The sequence below is a fragment of the Melozone crissalis genome, unplaced genomic scaffold (genome assembly GCF_028551555.1).
Source record: "Melozone crissalis strain CALT ecotype California unplaced genomic scaffold, PUWL_Pcris_2 ptg000032l_1, whole genome shotgun sequence".
Lineage (NCBI taxonomy): Eukaryota > Metazoa > Chordata > Aves > Passeriformes > Passerellidae > Melozone > Melozone crissalis.
Genome location: NW_026535810.1, coordinates 2,121,664 through 2,137,775, shown reverse-complemented (window position 1 = coordinate 2,137,775; position 16,112 = coordinate 2,121,664). Strand labels below are relative to the sequence as shown.

At 64.8% G+C, this 16,112-nt stretch overlaps 2 protein-coding genes across 3 annotated transcripts; one reads left to right on the top strand and one right to left on the bottom strand.

The window, feature by feature from the left end:
• Positions 1-672: 672 nt before the first annotated feature.
• PLEKHH3 (pleckstrin homology, MyTH4 and FERM domain containing H3) lies at positions 673-8,039 on the top strand. Of its 2 annotated transcripts, XM_054281518.1 has the most exons (13): positions 674-883; positions 2,688-2,743; positions 3,389-3,477; positions 3,581-3,775; positions 3,957-4,114; positions 4,342-4,465; positions 4,991-5,288; positions 5,367-5,574; positions 5,806-5,942; positions 6,060-6,180; positions 6,427-6,873; positions 6,952-7,143; positions 7,223-8,039. In XM_054281518.1, exons 1-13 carry the CDS (start codon positions 731-733, stop codon positions 7,394-7,396), a joined length of 2,352 nt encoding a protein of 783 aa, XP_054137493.1. In that variant the 5' UTR covers positions 674-730; the 3' UTR covers positions 7,397-8,039. The 2 variants fall into 2 exon arrangements, with proteins under 2 accessions (XP_054137492.1, XP_054137493.1); XM_054281517.1 differs by having other exon boundaries at positions 673-883; positions 6,427-7,143.
• An 884-nt stretch (positions 8,040-8,923) lies between these two features.
• On the bottom strand, positions 8,924-16,044 carry TUBG1 (tubulin gamma 1). Its single transcript, XM_054281465.1, has 11 exons — positions 15,919-16,044; positions 15,598-15,710; positions 14,898-15,065; positions 14,659-14,727; positions 13,795-13,874; positions 13,061-13,187; positions 12,335-12,421; positions 11,962-12,111; positions 10,550-10,702; positions 10,128-10,289; positions 8,924-9,592 (listed from the first exon to the last, which is right to left on the bottom strand). Exons 1-11 carry the CDS (start codon positions 15,965-15,967, stop codon positions 9,395-9,397), a joined length of 1,356 nt encoding a protein of 451 aa, XP_054137440.1. The 5' UTR covers positions 15,968-16,044; the 3' UTR covers positions 8,924-9,394.
• Positions 16,045-16,112: the final 68 nt, after the last annotated feature.

Genomic DNA, 16,112 nt, shown 5'->3' with positions numbered 1-16,112 from the left:
CATGAACGCCTTCCACCAGCTCCTTGGTGGAAAGTCGCTATGAGGGCCTGCAGGACAGGCCTGCCTGGGCATGGTGCCCTCCTGCCCGCTGTGTCCTCCTGCCCACCGTGTCCTCCTGTCCATCATGTCCTCCTGCCCACGGTGTCCTCCTGCCCAGGCACAGAGCCCATGGTGCCCTCCTGCCCACAGTGCCCTCCTGCCCATCGTGCCCTCCTCCCCATGGTGTCCTCTTGCCCATGATGCCCTCTTGCCCATGGTGCCCTCCTGCCCGAGCACCGAGCCCACGGTGCTGCCCGCTGGCACAAACTTGGCTGAGTCGCCATGCTGGGACAGGCGCCACCGCTTCAGGAGAGCAGCGCACGGTGCGGGTGCCGCGGGGCAGGGCAGGGGCCCGTGCCCGGTGCCGGTGCCCACACCGGGCGCAGGCGGCGCTCAGTGACGGTGCCCCCGTGCTGTGCCGAGGGTACTCGGTGCACCCTATCGGCGGCGGCGGCTCCGGGAGCTCCGTGCCCAGCGCAGCCCGGCCCCGCGCTGCCCCCGCCCCGCCGTGACGCACCGGCGGCCCCGCCGCCCCGGGCGGGAGCTCCGCCCCGGGCCGCGCGCGGCGATTGGCGGCGCCCGGTGACGCGCGGCCCGGCCCGCCCGGGGCGGCGGCGGGGCCGGCGGCCGGTGCGCGGGGCGGGCCGGTCCCGTCGCGTCCCGGTGCCGTCCCGTTGGTGTCGGCGGGGCGATGCCGTTCCCGGGCGGGCTCTGGTGGCTGCTGTGCTGTCGGCGGGGCTTCACGCTGCTGCGGCGGGACTACGGCGAGGCGGAGCGGGAGGCGGACGGCGAGGCCGAAGAGGAGGAGGAGGCGTCCTTCGAGCTCCGCGCTCACGGAGACCAGGTGGGGCCGGTACCGGCGCCGGGACGGCCACCGGGAGGAGAGCGGGCGCGCCGCCGGGGCGGCCCCGCTGGGTGCGGGGTGCGTCGCTCCGGTGGGTGCGGGAGAGCCGCAGCCCATAGAGGCTCCGGGCGGGCGCGGAGGTCCCGGGCCCGCGGGGCAGCACCGGCCGTCCCGCTGGGTGCTCCGGTCCGGGCTGCCCGCTCTTAGGGCAGGGACCGCGGGGTACCGGGTTCCGTGCCAGACCCGCGGCGGGAGCGGACCGGGGCTGTCCCGGGAGCACGTGCCGGCCGCGGGGAGCGGGCCTGGATCTCCCCTCTCCGGCTGCTTCCTCTCTGGAGGGAAACGGAGCGGCGGAAACCGGTGCTTCCTCCGGCCGGGCTGCGTGTGCGGCGGCTGATAGCGCGGGCTGCGGGGGAGCTCCCGGGGCTCCGCTCTGTCCCGCCGCTCTCCCGCACCGAGGGCCGTGGATCCCAGCCCGGATTCGTGGGGCACAGGGGGTGGGGACTGCCCGGTCCCGCTCACTGTGGCCTCTCTCCCCTGCCCGCTGCGGGGGCTGCAGCACGGCCCCGGCTCTGTCCGTCCCTTAGCAGCAGGTGGGGCAGCCCGTGGGGACAGTGACAGGGCTGGAGCTGGGCCCTCTGGGGACTGGCTGGTGGCAGTGCCAAGGGCACAGCTACGTAAGGAACCGTCTTTGGGCTTCCCACATCCCATGGGCCGCGCTGGCTCCGGGCTGGCGTGGGCGACTGGTGACGCCAGCTCCCCCGAGAGCCCTTTGCTGTGGCCAGGGGTCCTTGGAAAGCCGCGGTGTCAGCCGGCCCTTGGTGGGAGCGTGGGAGCAGCTCCCCTGGCCCTGCGGCCGCAGCTCCTCTGCTGTTTATTTATATCCCTGAGAAAGAGCCGGCTGCCACCGCTGCCTCCTGAGCAGAAAGCAGGCACTGCTTGCATGCTGCAGCCCTGAGGAGCGTGTGAGGCCCTCCTCTCTCAGCGGGACAGTGTCTGGAGCTACTGGCCCTGTGCATGGGCACCAGCCCTGTGTGACAGGTGCCCTTAATGCCACAGGTCAGTGGTGCCCGGCCCTGCCCCACAGCACAGCCATACCTGCGGTGGCTCCCCCTTCCCAACACTATTTTTAGCGTCTGTCTCTTTTTCTTGGCGTTGCGTGCTCTGGCCTGCCGAGCCTCTGGCTGCCCCGTTGGGCTGCAGCTGGCAGCAGCTCCCGTGCATCTCCCAGGACAGCACTGCCGGTGCTTCCATGTCCCCGCACCCCTCTGCGCCGGGCACCGTGCCCGGCCCGGTGCCTGACTGTGCCTGGGCTCTGCCTCGTGTCCCAGCATGTGTGCCAGGCCCGTCACGTGAGTGGCACTGTCCATGTCAAGCCGTGCTGCGTGAGGAGGAACTGACCCTGTCCCACTGCAGGGCCAGGGACTTCCCAGCGCTGCGTCCCACCGCCGCGGGCAGGAAGTCAGCGGCCCCATTACAATGGGACTTTGTGCCGTAAGCGTATTACTCAGCACTGACCTTGTGCAATTCTGCACGGTATTCAGCCAGCTGGGTCAGCTCAGGACACACACGGCCAGCGCGCCCGCCGGCTGCCCCCGCACCCGGGGAGCCCCAGCTGCAGCCCTGGCTCCTGCCGTGCCCTTGTGGGTGCCAGGGCTCCTCTGCCCCATGGCAGCAGCGTGTGAGGCTGTCTCTGCGCCCAGAGCTGGGTTAATGAGGAGGAGGAGGAGGCGTACAGTCATGCCTCACCGTCATTGCATGCCAGGTAATGACCGTGGGGCTGAGATGTCTCCTTCCTCCCCAGGGATCCCTGGAGGTGAGCCTGAGCCAGCCCACCCGCAGCAGCAGTGGCTCGGAGCGGTGAGTGTTCCCCTGCCCCGTGTCCCTTGCGTGGTGCTGCAGGAGCTGAGGGACTGGCATGTTGTGTGGGGTTGCCCTGGTGCTGGTGTGTGCTCCATCCTGCTCACTGAGCCAGCACCAGGCTGTGCTGCTCTGTCAGGTGGAGCAGGGAGTGGCAGAGCCGGGACTGCCGTGCTTGTCCCCATCCCTGGCGCATCCTCAGGCACGTCTCTATCCCCCTGCCGTGCCGGAGAGCTTGACTGCCTCAGGCTTAGCTGATGGGCTGTGCATGACTCCTCCTGTGCCGGGAGGCTCTGCCAGGCTGTGTCCATCAGCAGAGGCTGTGCCCTGGGGTGCTTGGTGCTGAGGAAGACGGGGTGCCGGGGCACGGGGGCCTGCTCGCTCGCTGTACGCGCAGTTCTGACGCTGCTGCCAACATTCCTTCCTGGTTGTTCATTTTCCGAATTCCTTGGCAGGGCCAAGACTGCAAACAGCTTATTTTTAGCCGGGGTCATTTGCACCCAATGACTCTGTTCCCACCGCAGGGCTGTGGGGTGCCCAGAGGCCCTGGGGACCCAGCTCATCCCAGCCCCAGGGCCAGCTCCCTGCTCAGGGGCTCCGGGAGACCCCCGTGGGTGCCTGAGCTCAGCCTCGTGTTCTCCTCAGGTCCCTGCTCGTTGCAGAGGAGATGCGCAGCCTCATCGTGGACAAGGGCCCAGGGCCGGTGGAGGACGAGCCTGACGCTCTGGTGAAAGGTGGGATTGTGACCAGAGGGATGGTCAGAGCTGTGCAGACCCTTCCCTGTGCTGAGAAGCCATTGGGGTGGATGTCAGCGAGGCTGAGGGTTCCCCTTCCCAGGCTGGCTGCAGCGGGAGATGCGGGGCTGCATGAAGACCCCCTGGATCCGCCCTCGGAAGTATTGGTTCGTGCTGACCCCCGACTCCCTGGACTACTACAGCAGCAACGAGAAGGGGGCCAGGCGCCTGGGCTCCCTGGTGCTCACCAGCCTCTGCTCCGTGCTCTGGCCAGACAAGCAGCTCTACAAGGAGACGGGTGAGGTGCCCATGCCCCTTGGCCGGGCTTCATCTTCCCGGCACAGCTTGTACCCTGCGTTACCCTGCCAGCCCTGAGGGCCTGTTTAGCCCAGAGGAGAGGCTGTGCTGAGCCCTGGGGCGCTGAGCCAGCCTGGCTGGCGTGCTGGTGGGCAGTGGGTGAGTGGGTCTGTGCCTTGCAGGCTACTGGAGCGTGACGGTGTTTGGCAGGAAGCACTGCTACCGCCTGTACACCGAGCACCTCAACGAGGCCGTGCGCTGGGTGTGCGCCGTGCAGAAGGTCATTGACAGCAAAGCTCCTGTCCAAACACCCACCCAGCTGCTCATGCGTGATGTCGAGGTGAGCCCATGCCCACAGCAGCACTGGAATGGGTGTTAGAGGCCTCACATGCCCCAGGGTGGTAGTAGGGTTTGTGCACTGGGGTGGGTGTTTGGGTTCTCACATACCCCAGGGTGGTGCTGGGGGTTTGTGCACTGGGGTGGGTGTTTGGGGCCTCACATGCCCCAGGGTGGTGGTGGGGCTTTGTGCCAGGTTACCCCTCTGCAGCTGTTGCTTTGCCCCTCCAGGAGCACAGAGACAGCCCCGAGGTTCTGGAGCAGATCTATCGCTGCAACCCCATCCTGCGCTACACCAGTGGCCCCCTCTACGCCCCCCTGCTGCCCTTCCCCTACGGCAGCCTGGACCAAAGTGGTGAGCGGCAGATGGGGGGCACAGAGCTGGGTACTGCACTCTGGGATGGCAGCAGTGATGGCTGGGCTGGATGCTGTGCAGGGCAGGTGGGCACTGGGCTGGGGCCTGGCTGGCTCTGGGTGTGAGGACAGTGCCCAGCTGCTGACAGGGGGTCCTGGGGAAGACCACGGGGCTGTTAACCCTCATGCCATCCCACAGCTGCATCACAGGGCTGTTAACCCCTATCCCATCCCACAACTACACCATGGAGCTGTTAACCCCTATCCCATCCCACAGCCCCTGACCCCAGAACTATTTCCACAGGGCTGTTAACCTTTATCCCATGCCACAGCCCCTGACCCCACAGCTGCACCACGGGGCTGTTAACCCCTATCCCATCCCACAGCTCCTGACACCACAGGGCTGTTAACCCCTATCCCATCCCACAGCCCCTGACCCCGCAGCTACACCACAGGGCTGTTAACCCCTATCCCATCCCACAGCTCCTGACACCACAGGGCTGTTAACCCCTATCCCATCCCACAGCCCCCGGCCCCCGCAGCTACACCACGCTGCGTGACGAGGCTGTGAAGCTCTTCAACTCGCTGCAGCAGCTGGAGTCAGAGCGGGACCCGGTGCCGCTGATGCAGGGTGTCCTGCAGACCTGCCTGGACCTGCCCCCGCTGGTGGATGAGATTTACTGCCAGCTTGTGAAGCAGACTACGGAGCCACCGGCGCCGGGCGGGCAGGGCGACCTGCACTACTGGCAGCTCCTCACCTGCATGAGCTGCACCTTCCTGCCCTCCCCGCCTGTCCTGCGCTTCCTGCGCTTCCACCTGGACAGGTGAGTGCCAGGGAGCTCGCCAGGTGCCGGGTGCCCCTCAGATCAGTGCCACCCTGATCCTCCTGGCATTTCTTGCAGGACAGAGAACCGTTTCCCCGCCTCGGAGATGGCCAAGTACGCCTGTTTCATCCGAGAGGCGCTGGGAAAGACAAAGGGGAGGGAGTGTGTGCCCTCTCTGGAGGAGATCCTGGTGCTGATGCAGCGGCAGGAGATGATCTGCACGGTGCACTGCCCTGGGGCGCCTGCCTGCAGTGTGGCCATCAGTTCCCACACCACAGCCGAGGAGGTGAGGGGTTATGGCTGTGCCAGGCAGGGGGGCTGGGGACATTTTGATGCACAGGGTTGGGTGGGCAGTGTGCCACAGCAGGTGAGCAGGGTCTCTCCCAGCTGAGCCATGGTGGAGAGGGGCCAGGAGTTGTCTGCCTTTGCCCACCATGACCTGTCTGTGTCCCTTTACAGCCCTGAGTGCCGTGGCCAGGAACACGTGGTCACCATCGGTTGCCTTTGTCTCGCCCAGGTGGCCCAGGAACTTGTGTCACGCCTGGGGCTGTCCCAGAGCCCCAACCTCTTTGCGCTCTACGAGCAGTCCCGGCGACGGGAGCAGCCAGTGGGCAGTGCCACGCTGCTGGCTGATGTCCTCACCAGGTTTGAAAAGTAAATGTCCTGTTCTGCTGCCTATGGAGGAGAGGGGCTGGGGGGCCACGGCTGGGAGGGGACAGATGGGTATGGGGCACATCCACAAGCTGATGGAGCCGCTCCTGTCTGCTGCAGCCTGGCTGGAGAGGACCGGGAGCAGGACCCACCGTGCCGGCTCTGCTTCAAGCACTACGGCTTCCTGGACACGGACAACGTGCCACGGGACAGCCTGGAGTTTGCCCTCCTCTTTGAGCAGGTGAGTGGCACACCAGGGTGGCTGTGCCATGGTGGCCGTGCTGTGGTGACCATACTGTGGTGGCCATGCCATGGTGGCCATGCTGTGGTGACCATACTGTGGTGACCATACTGTGGTGGCCATGCCGTGGTGACACTACTGTGGTGGCCATACTGTGGTGGCCGTGCCGTGGTGACCATACTGTGGTGGCCGTGCCATGGTGGCCGTGCCGTGGTGGCCGTGCCAGCTCACTCCGCTCTCTGCCAGGCGCACGAGATGGTGCTGCGGGGCTACGTGCCCACGTCGGAGGAGACGCTGCAGACGCTGGCGGCCCTGCGCCTGCAGAGCCTCAACAGCGACTTCTCCACCCACGCGCCCTTCCCGCGCCTCGAGGAGCTCTTCCCTCCCCACGTGCTGCACGCCCGCCTGCCGCCCCTGCCCCACCGGCCCCCCAAGTGCCGCGGGGCCCGGCTGCGCGCGGGGCTGCTGGCCGGGGGGCTCTGGGGCCAGGCCCTGGCCAAGCAGCGGGCGGAGCGGGACCAGCGCCTGCGGGGCCGGCTGCGGGAGGAGGGGGCCAGCACCATGGCTGCCATCGTGGAGAAGTGGAAGCTGCTGCAGGGCATGGGCCGGCCCGAGGCCATGGCCGCCTACGTGGCTTTGGTGCGGGAGTGGCCTGGCTTTGGCTCCACGCTCTTCGATGTGGACCTGCAGGCGGTGAGGCCCGGGCTGGGGGTGGTACGGGGGTGGTACTGGGGGCGGTGGGCAAGCCTGACACCCCCCTCTCCCTTGCAGAGCCCAGTGGGCGCCGGGCCCCAGCGCCTGTGGCTGGGCATCGGGGCCAAGGCTGTCTCGCTGTACAAGCCGGGAGAGCCCGAGCCCTTGGACAGCTTCTGCTACGGCCGCATCTCCTCCTTTGGTGCCTCTGACAGCAGCACCTTCCGCCTCTCCGTGGAGGACCGAGACCTGCTCTTTGAGACCTCCCAGGTAAGGGGCTGCCATCTCTCCACCCTCCCCTCTCACCGAGGGTGCCCCACGCTGACCCCCGTGCCCCCTGTACCCGCAGGTGGATGAGATCGCCCAGCTCCTCAAGACGTACCTCGCCTCTGCGGGTGCCCAGCGGCTGCCCCGGCCCCAGGAGCCTCCCACCAGTGCCCCCACTCTGGAGCCCACTGTGCTGCCCCAGGGGCTCTGCCCTGCTCCCGGGCCCTGGCCACCAGTGGGTTCCTCCCACAGCTAGCCCAGCAGCTGCTGTGGCCACGCAGGTGCTCCCATGGCCGGCGTGGGAGGGCAGCCAAGCCTGGCAGCGAGTGGCAGCTCTGTGCTGGCCCCCAGAGAGCAGGGGGCCAGGGGGTCGTGCTCCCCCACTGCCATTGCCTCTCTGGCTATTCCCTTAATTTATTTTGAGACGCCTGCGCGCCCCACGTCTCCCAGCACTTTCCCTGGTGGGCAGCGGGGCCGCCCTGCCGTGGTCCCCAACGCTGCCCCCAGGCCTGTCCCCGTCCCCTATACCCTGGTGCCTTTGCCTGCAGCACTTGTGCTGCCTGGCCACCCTGCTCGTGCCCTGGGCAAGCAGAGGGTACCAGGCAGTAGTGCTGTGCCATCGTCTGTCTGTCCGTCCTCTGGACCCACCCCTTCTGGAAAGCTGCGGGCGGCTTTTGGCCAAGCTGCCCTGGGGAGCCACGGGCTCCTCCTGTGTGAGTGGCTGGGCTCTGCGGTGGCCCTGTGGCCAGGCTGGTGTCACAGGGGTGGATGGTGGAGTGGCAGCTGGTACGGCTGGGGCTCGGCCCCTCAGTGTTGCCTCTGTAGAGTTTGTTGGTTCTGTCTTGGGATGGGAGGGGGGGGTTGGTTGGTTGTTTTTCTAAATAAATGCACAAAGGAAAGGCTGGGCCTCCTGTCCTGGAGCGTGGGCTGCCAGCGGGAGGCTGGGACAGTCGGATCCCTGGGGCAGCCAGGGCAGCAGGGCCTGGAACAGGCAGAGGGGAGGAGCAGCACAGCGTGTCCTTGGGGGCAGGGACTGCTGTCCCTCTGGTCATTGCCAGGCGACCTTTGGCATTTCCCCAAGAGCACAGGCAGCTCCAGCTCCCCGGCAGCCCCTGGCACTGGCTGCCCCGGCGGGGGGAACTGCCCCAGCCACAGGGGCTGCTGCCAAAGAGGGCGTGGGAGCCCATGCTGCCACCGTGGCTGTATTTTTAGTCACCTGCTCTGTGCCCCAAAGGGTAAGAGGAAAATGCTAATTTTCACCTTGGGCTGCATGGGTTTGGGATGGCGCCAGCACTGCCCCTTGTCCCCAGGCCACAGCCCAACTCCCACAGGTCAGGAGCAGAGCTGCTGTGTCCGTATCCCCTGACACTGTCCAGCCTCCCAGCCATGTCCTTCCTGGTGTTGCTGTCCCTGCCTCGGATCCTGAGTGGTGAGGGCACCCCCAGCCCCTTGTGGCCACCCCTGCCCAGGGCCTCCCTGCTGCAGGAGCTCCATGTGGGTGCTGTGTGCTCTGCAGGCAGGGCGGTGCCAGTGCCCGCCCTGGTCAGCCGTGCAGGCAGGTCCTGCCAGTATTTCTGGCTCTGCTGCAGCAGTTGCCCAGTGCTGCCTGGGCCCCATGGCACTGCCAGCCGGGGCAGAGCTGGCCCTGCACACCCCAGGGCATGTCAGTGAGCAGTGGCCATGGTACTCCTGTGCAATGGGGCTGGCTGGCCAGCCAGACAAGGCAAGCACCAACTCTAGGCTTCCCTGCCTGGCTGTTCAATCTGGAGTCATGCAGGCAGCATCAGTGCAGGAACAGCCTTTATTAAAGCAAAATAACCTACAAAAATATAGATACAGCCCGTGCCCCAGGCCTGATCTGGCCAAGGAGGAACAAGGCTCCCGCCCAGGGCAAGGACTAGCTCAGCCACACGGAGCCTTTGGCCACGGGGGTTGTGTGCACCCAAACTCAGGGGGCCAGGCCTGTTCCCAGCCCCAGGGTCACTCTCCTCCTCCTCCTCCTCCTGGCAGCAAGCGTTGCTCCCACAGGCAGAGGTTCCCTCCCGGCAGAGCGCGCAGCTGCCCCAGTCCTGTCCTGGGCCAGGGCACACGGTGGGGTGGGAGCAGTGCCCCAGCTCTCCACAGAGGAGCACTGGCACGAGGGCTCTGCCGCGCCAGGCAGCGCTGAGGGGTGACAAACGTGGGCACGGCAGAGACGAGCCCCGCCGGCGTGCGCGGGGGCGGCCACGGAGCTTCCTGTGCCCCGGCAGGGCACTCACTGTTCCTGCGTGCCCCAGGAGATGTAGTCGGGGCGTGTGGCTGCATGATACTCATCGATCAGCTGCTGCACGATCTCCCGGGAGTTGTCCAGCTCGTCAAAGTTGTCCTTGAAGATGTCCTCCTTGCGGAACTGCTCCAGGAAAGCCTCTCGCTTGCGCAGCTTGTCGTACTGCCGGCACGTCCGCTCGAACAGCTGGGGAGCAGCGCCGGGTCAGGGCGGCAACAGAGCCCCAGGGAACCTTCCCCGAGGAGCCAGCAGGGCTTGGGAGGACACTGGACCAGATCTGGGCCCTGCTGGGAGCCACCCACCCCCGCCCCTGGCTTTGTGACAGGCCCAGAACGAAGAGAAGATGGATGAAGCCCGAGGATACGGAGATGGACAATGCCCAGGGGCACAGATGGACAATGCCCAGGGACAGAGGGATGGACAGTGCCCAGGGACAGGAGGATGGACAGTGCCCAGGGGCACAGATGGACAACACCCAGGGACAGAGGGATGGACAGTGCCCAGGGACAGGAGGATGGACAGTGCCCAGGGGCACAGATGGACAACACCCAGGGACAGAGGGATGGACAATACTCAGGGATACAGAGATGGACAATGCCCAGGGACAGGAGGATGGATGAACCCCAGGGACAGGGAGATGGACAATGCCTGAGGACACGGAGATGGATAATGCCCAGAGGCCTGGTGCTGCAGGGCCTGGCGTGGCAGGGAAGGCTCTCACCGAGGAGATGTTGGTGTGGTTGGCCATCATGAGGCCACTGACACGGTGAGCAGATGGCAGGTAAGGGGACTTGCGGGACAGAGCCACCTGGATGCTGGCAGGGCCCCAGGGGATGAAGTTGGCCAACTTCCTCTCCCTGATCCTCTGCAGACTCTTGTGAACCTGCAAGGACGAGAACAGCAAGGGACAGCAGGGTGAGGGACAAACAGCCTGGCTGCAGCAGACCCAGGAGCTGCTCCCCACATGGAGAGTCATTTCAATCATTTCATCATGACTGCTGCCTTCCCATGCTCCCAACAGGAGCAATGTGAAGCCAGCTCTCAGGCACTGCCTGGCCTCACCCCAGGATCCCTGCACAGTGACCATGCTCTTCCCTGTGCCACACCATGGCCATCAGTACCTGAACAGCCACGGGGACTCACCTGTGTGGGATCCACCTCCCCCTGGATGATGTTGAGGATGGCAATGTAGCAGTGGTTGGTCTGCCTGTCTCGCCCTGTGGACACCATCACGTTTTTAGGCTGCAGCAACCTCCTCATCACGTCCAGGACTGTGGTTTTCCTCACACTGGCCACCTGCACAGGCCAGCCAGGGGTCAGAGGGAGTGGGTGTGCTGCTCCCTGCCCTCCTGCTGCCTGGTACACACACACACACACACAGGAGCAGGGGGCAGCTGGACAGAAATGCCCTCACACAGGGGATGGAGTCACATGCAGAGCCACATGCAGGACAGGGAAATCCCAACACTGCACAACAGGCACAGCCAGGCCAAGAAGCAAAGTGTCAGTGGGGGCTCCAGCATGGGGGCTGTCTGGCCCACACCCTGCAGCACAGCAGGGGCTGGAGGTGAAGCTCAGCTGAGAACAGAAGGACAAGGACCTGTTTTATATTGTTGCTATCAAACATGGGTTCTGTCCCACTGCCAAGCAGAAAGAAGTGGGGGTTCCACAGCAAATCCCACTGCATGCCCTCCCTGCCTTGCCCAGCTCTGAGCTATGGGCAGCCTGTCCCTGAGTGCTGTTGGGGCTTTGCCCAGCTGCTGCTGGCCTGGGTGGGCACAGCCAGGGCCAGCACCCAGCCTGCCCACAGCAGGGACAGCTGGCTGAGGTGGCAGCCCCCTCCTGCACTGGTTGAGCCCTGGCCACACTCCTCCCTCGGAGGACAGATCACACACTGATACCCTTTTCAGAGCCAGCAGTTTTTCAGATTTGCTTCTCTGAGAAACATCCTGAGGAAATGCACGCAGGGAGAGGAGAAGAGCAGCTGTTAGTTCCTTCCGGGCCGTGGTGGGGCAGTGCAGGTGAGCACCTCCCAAACACCAGAACTGCCCCACTGGCACCAGGGGGCTGGGGGGCACTGGTTAGGGGCCAGCCAAACACAAGAAGCAGCACTTGAAGTGCAGAGGGGTGGCAAATTCACTCTCAGACACAGACTGAGCTTCAGGAAGGGTCTGACACCTGTAGCCCACCATCAGTGACAATCAGCATTGATGTTTGGACCCAGATTGCTGAAGCTGATGGGGTGGCAGGACTGGCAAGGGACCACTCTCCTGGCCTTGCTCTGATCACTGCTAAGGGTGGCTTTTGCCAGTCCAGAGCCTGATGCATGCAGCAGGTAGCCTGGCACAAGCACAGCTGCCTGCTCAGGTCTGACTCACTGCACATGCGGCTGTCACGTGGTGTGAGCACACGTGGGCTGGGATTTGGGACATGAGCCTGGGATCTGGGACGTGCAGTGACAGCTCACAGCGAGACAGGGCTGACAGATGCTGCAAGGTGAGTGTGGCAGCCTCTGTGCCCTTGGGGATGGGGAGGAGAGCCCGGGGCTGCCTTACCGACTGGTCGGTGGTGAGCGGCGTGTAGCCCGTCATGAGGAAGTGCAGCCGGGGCGTGGGGATCAGCGAGGCAATCAGCCCAATGAGGTCGTTGTTCATGTACCCGGGGTACCTGAGCGTGGTGGTGCTGGCAGACATGATGGTGGACACCTGGGGGAGAAGACAGGCTCAGCAGAGGGTCGCAGAGCCTGGCAAAACCTGCCTCACGCTGGCACGGCCAAGGGAAGCTGTGGCACCTGGAGGGGCACAGGGCCCTCACTCACAGCTCCAGGCTGCCCACCCCTCAGCCCAGCCCATGAAGAAGGTTCAGACTAAACTGAACACAGCAGGGAAACCCTGTGCTTGCTTCTCCTTAGGGAAAAGCCCTTCTCACCAGCTGGTTGATCTGTGAGAATGACGGGTTCTGGATGTGCAGCCGGTCTGTCGCGATCCGATTCAAGGCTGTGTTGTCCAGAACCACCTGCAAGAGAAACCTGGCTCTGAAGGGCCCCTGAGGCAGCTGAGGAAGGCCAGTCCTGGCCATGTGTCCCAGGGCACTGGTGGGCCAGCACAGGCCCTGAGAGGAGCCCTCTGCACAGGTGGCAGACACTTGAAACCACAAGCTGACTCATGCGTGGCACGTAACTGACACCGTCAATGGAGCCTCTTCCCTCCCTCCTGGCTGAGCTCCCCATGCTCTCCCAAGAGCTCTGCTCCACTGCAGCAGCTCCAGTGCAACTGCTCCTGCACTGCCACATGCAGGGAGCAGCTGCAGGGATGAGCAGTGTCTGCTCAGATGTGACTGAAGGCAGACTGAAGGTGCTGCCTGGCTGGGGATGCTGTGGGTGCTGCAAATGCTGCACTCAGGAGGGGCTGCAGCACAGCTACAGAGGAAGCACAGCCTGTCCTCACTGCCTTGGAGCCAAGGCAGAAATGCCAGGCAGCTCTGCAGGGGTGAGCACCAGTGAGGGTCCCTGGGACCACATCTGCTTGGCTGCTCTCTTTGGGGTGTGCTTGTTGCTGCACCTGGGGCTTGCTCATCTCCCCAGGATGGGCTGCAATTCTGAGCTGTGGGGACAGGGCCACCTCCTCAGGGCTGGCTGCACCACGGGCCTCTTACCACACAGTCAGCATTCTGGGTCAGCCTCTTCAGAGTCAGCAGAGAGTTGTAGGGCTGGACTACGACGTCGCTCATCTCATCCTGGTTTGGGAACACCGAGTAGGTCTCCACCAGTTTCTTGGGATACCTGGTGAGAAGTGCAGCATCTCAAGGGTTAACACCATCAAGCTGCTCTCTCCCCTCCCACAAGCTGCCTTAGCAGTCTCCAGGGCTCAGGACAGGGTGAGTCACCAAAGCTGCAGCCAGAGTGGCTCCCAGGGAGGGAGAGAATGTGTCCCAGCAATGCCTACCCCAGCAGCACAGGAGCCGGCTGCCAGAGGAGCTACAGGGAGGCTGAGCCATCCACAGGCTGATTAAGCAGCTGCTCACAAGCCTTTTCAGGAGGATGCAAGCTGCAACAGGCCAGGATGGCAGCTCCCAGCCTTCAGCCAAAGCCTCCCACCCTCCCCTGCACCGTCAGGGTGTCCACAGGCAGCTGCCTGATAAGAACACTGAGGGAAGGCAGAGCTTGGACACATCAAGTCCAGTTTCAGAGGCTCTCAAGAGCCCAGGCGGATCAGGAGCCAGCCTTGAGCAGGCAGCGTGCCAGGGATTGCACAAGGCAGTGTTTGGGTGGGGGCGGTGCCTCTGAGTCAGCGCTCTCCAGCTCCAGGCAGGCTGCCCGGGCTGGGCCAGGCCCTGCGGGCTGTGGGCAGGGGACAGGGCTGTGCTCACCTGCCCAGGGCTGTGCTCACCTGTCATTCAGCCTCTCCAGGAGGTAGGAGCCCAGCCCAGAGCCTGTTCCACCAGCAATGGAGTGGCACAGCACAAAGCCCTGGAAGGAAGCAGCAGGCGGGTGCTGAAGGTGAAGCTCAGACAATGTGTCAGCCCTGCTAACTCCAGCAGAGACCTGCCAGGCAGGGCCAGAGCTTCTCATAGCACAGACTGACCCAGCTCCTCTGACCCCAGCTCCTCCAGAGCCCAGCAGCAGCTGCAGCTCCTCAGGCCACTGCTGCCCACACAGTGGGACCCACATCTCTGCACACCCCACAAAGTGCAACAGCTGCTCTGTGGGAGAGCACTCAGGTTCCTCCCACCCAGAGCAGCGTTGGAACAGCTCCAATGTCACCTCCAGGCTCCAATCTGGCACAGGAAATGGAACTGCATGTTCTCAGCTCTTTCCTGGGTCCTTCACATCCCTCCCTCCTTCTAGAATGAGGCCAAGCTCCCAGTGCCTGGCTCCAGGGCAGCTCCCACATGTCAGCTCCCACAACAGGCACTTGAATCTCCTGCCAGCTTGTTTTAGTGATGTTCTCCCTTCCCCTGCTGCCCTATCACAGCCTGACACGAGCACCTGGCAGCCCTGGCAGTCTGCACACAGGGTATGGTTCACATGGACAGTGTAAAGAAAAATACCCCACAAGCAAACAGTGAGAGAACTTCTGGGGCAGGCTGGAGTGGGGATGGAAAGATCTGTCCCCAGATCCCCTCTCTACATGTTCTGTGCTCAAAAGCTCACTGAGCTAAGTCTGTGCCCACCACAGTGCTGAGCTCAACCTCACAAAGAGCTGGGAAAACACCAGGCAGGGTCACCAGCTCCAAATCCCTTGTTGACTTACTTCCAAGCTGTCACTCCCATCAGCCTCTCTGTCTATTATGTCAAAAATATCTTCATGGATCTTTTCTCCCTGCAAGAGAGATCAGGACTGGTTTTGCTCCTTTCCCACACACAACATGGACAAGAGCTGCTCAAGCTCAGTGTGAAGCTCAGTCAGACTGGCAGTATGGTCCTGTGCCACACAGGGCAGGGACACAGGGCAAACCCCAGGGCTGAAAAGTCTCACCCAAGGGCTGGTACCTGTGAGAAGCCACTGGCCCAGTTGTTGCCAGCTCCCCCTCCATGCTCAGACAGGTAGATGTTCTCTGGGTTGTAGAGGTTGGCATAGGGGGAGTTGAGGATGGAGTGGATGACACGGGGCTCCAGGTCCAGCAGCACGGCCCGGGGGATGTAGTGCTCATCATCTGCCTACAACGGGAGCGAGAGCATCTCCATGCTGCTGCAGGTTGGTGCCACCTCCTTCCCAGAGCATGAGCCACCCCTGCTGCAGGTGAGGGTGAGAGGGAGAGGCTGCTCCTGTGCATGAGCTGCACGTGAGGGTGAGAGGGAGAGGCTGCTCCTGTGCATGAGCTGCAGGTGAGCCCCACATGGTGACAGGGAGGAGGGAGAGGATGCTCCGGTGCAGCCCATCCCCAGTGCATCATCTCTGTGCCCCAGAGCTCTCCCAGCCGGCGAGGGGGAGGAACTCCCGGTGCTTACATAAGGCGCTATCTATGGCAGCCCCAGCCTCGCGCCTCTGCTCCGCCTCCACAGCGCTCCAGTGACAGAGCGGGAGCGCGGGCGGGCTGGGAGCGGGAGCCCGGGCTGAGCCGCTCTCTCTGCACGGCCCCGGTGCCCGCGGGGTGTGCAACGGGCACGGACAGTGAGCGGAGCCTGCCGGGGCACGGAGCCCCGCGGGGAGCGGGGCAGCTCACGCTCCGCGGCCCGGGGTTGCCGGTACCTGGTAGAAGAAGACGTCCTTGCGGTCGGTGCCCTCGGTGGCGAACTCCTCCACGATGCCCTCGGGGCTGATGCCGTGCTCGGCGCAGAGCTGCTTCCAGAACTCGAACCCGACTGCGGGGAGGCGCAGTCAGACGGGCCGGGCACCGGGCCCGGTACCGGGGCAAGGCCCGGAGCGCCCCGGCCCGCAGGCCCCGCCCCACTCGCGTGAGGCCCCGCCCCGTCCCGCCAGGCCCCGCTAACCGCCCCCCCCACCACCACAGCATCCCAACCCCTCCCGGTGCGCGCTGCCCCGGGCCCGCCGCGGCCGTGGCGCGCTCACTCTGGTTGCCGCACTGGCCCAGCTGCAGGGTGATGATCTCCCGCGGCATCGCGGCCGAGGCTCCGCTCCGCTCCGCGCCCCGCCCGACTCCGGTACCGCCGCGTCTCCCGCCGGCGCCAACGGCACTGCGCGTGCGCGCTGCTGGCTTCCGGGACAGGGCCACCCCGGCAACGCGCGTGCGTCCCGGCGGGAGG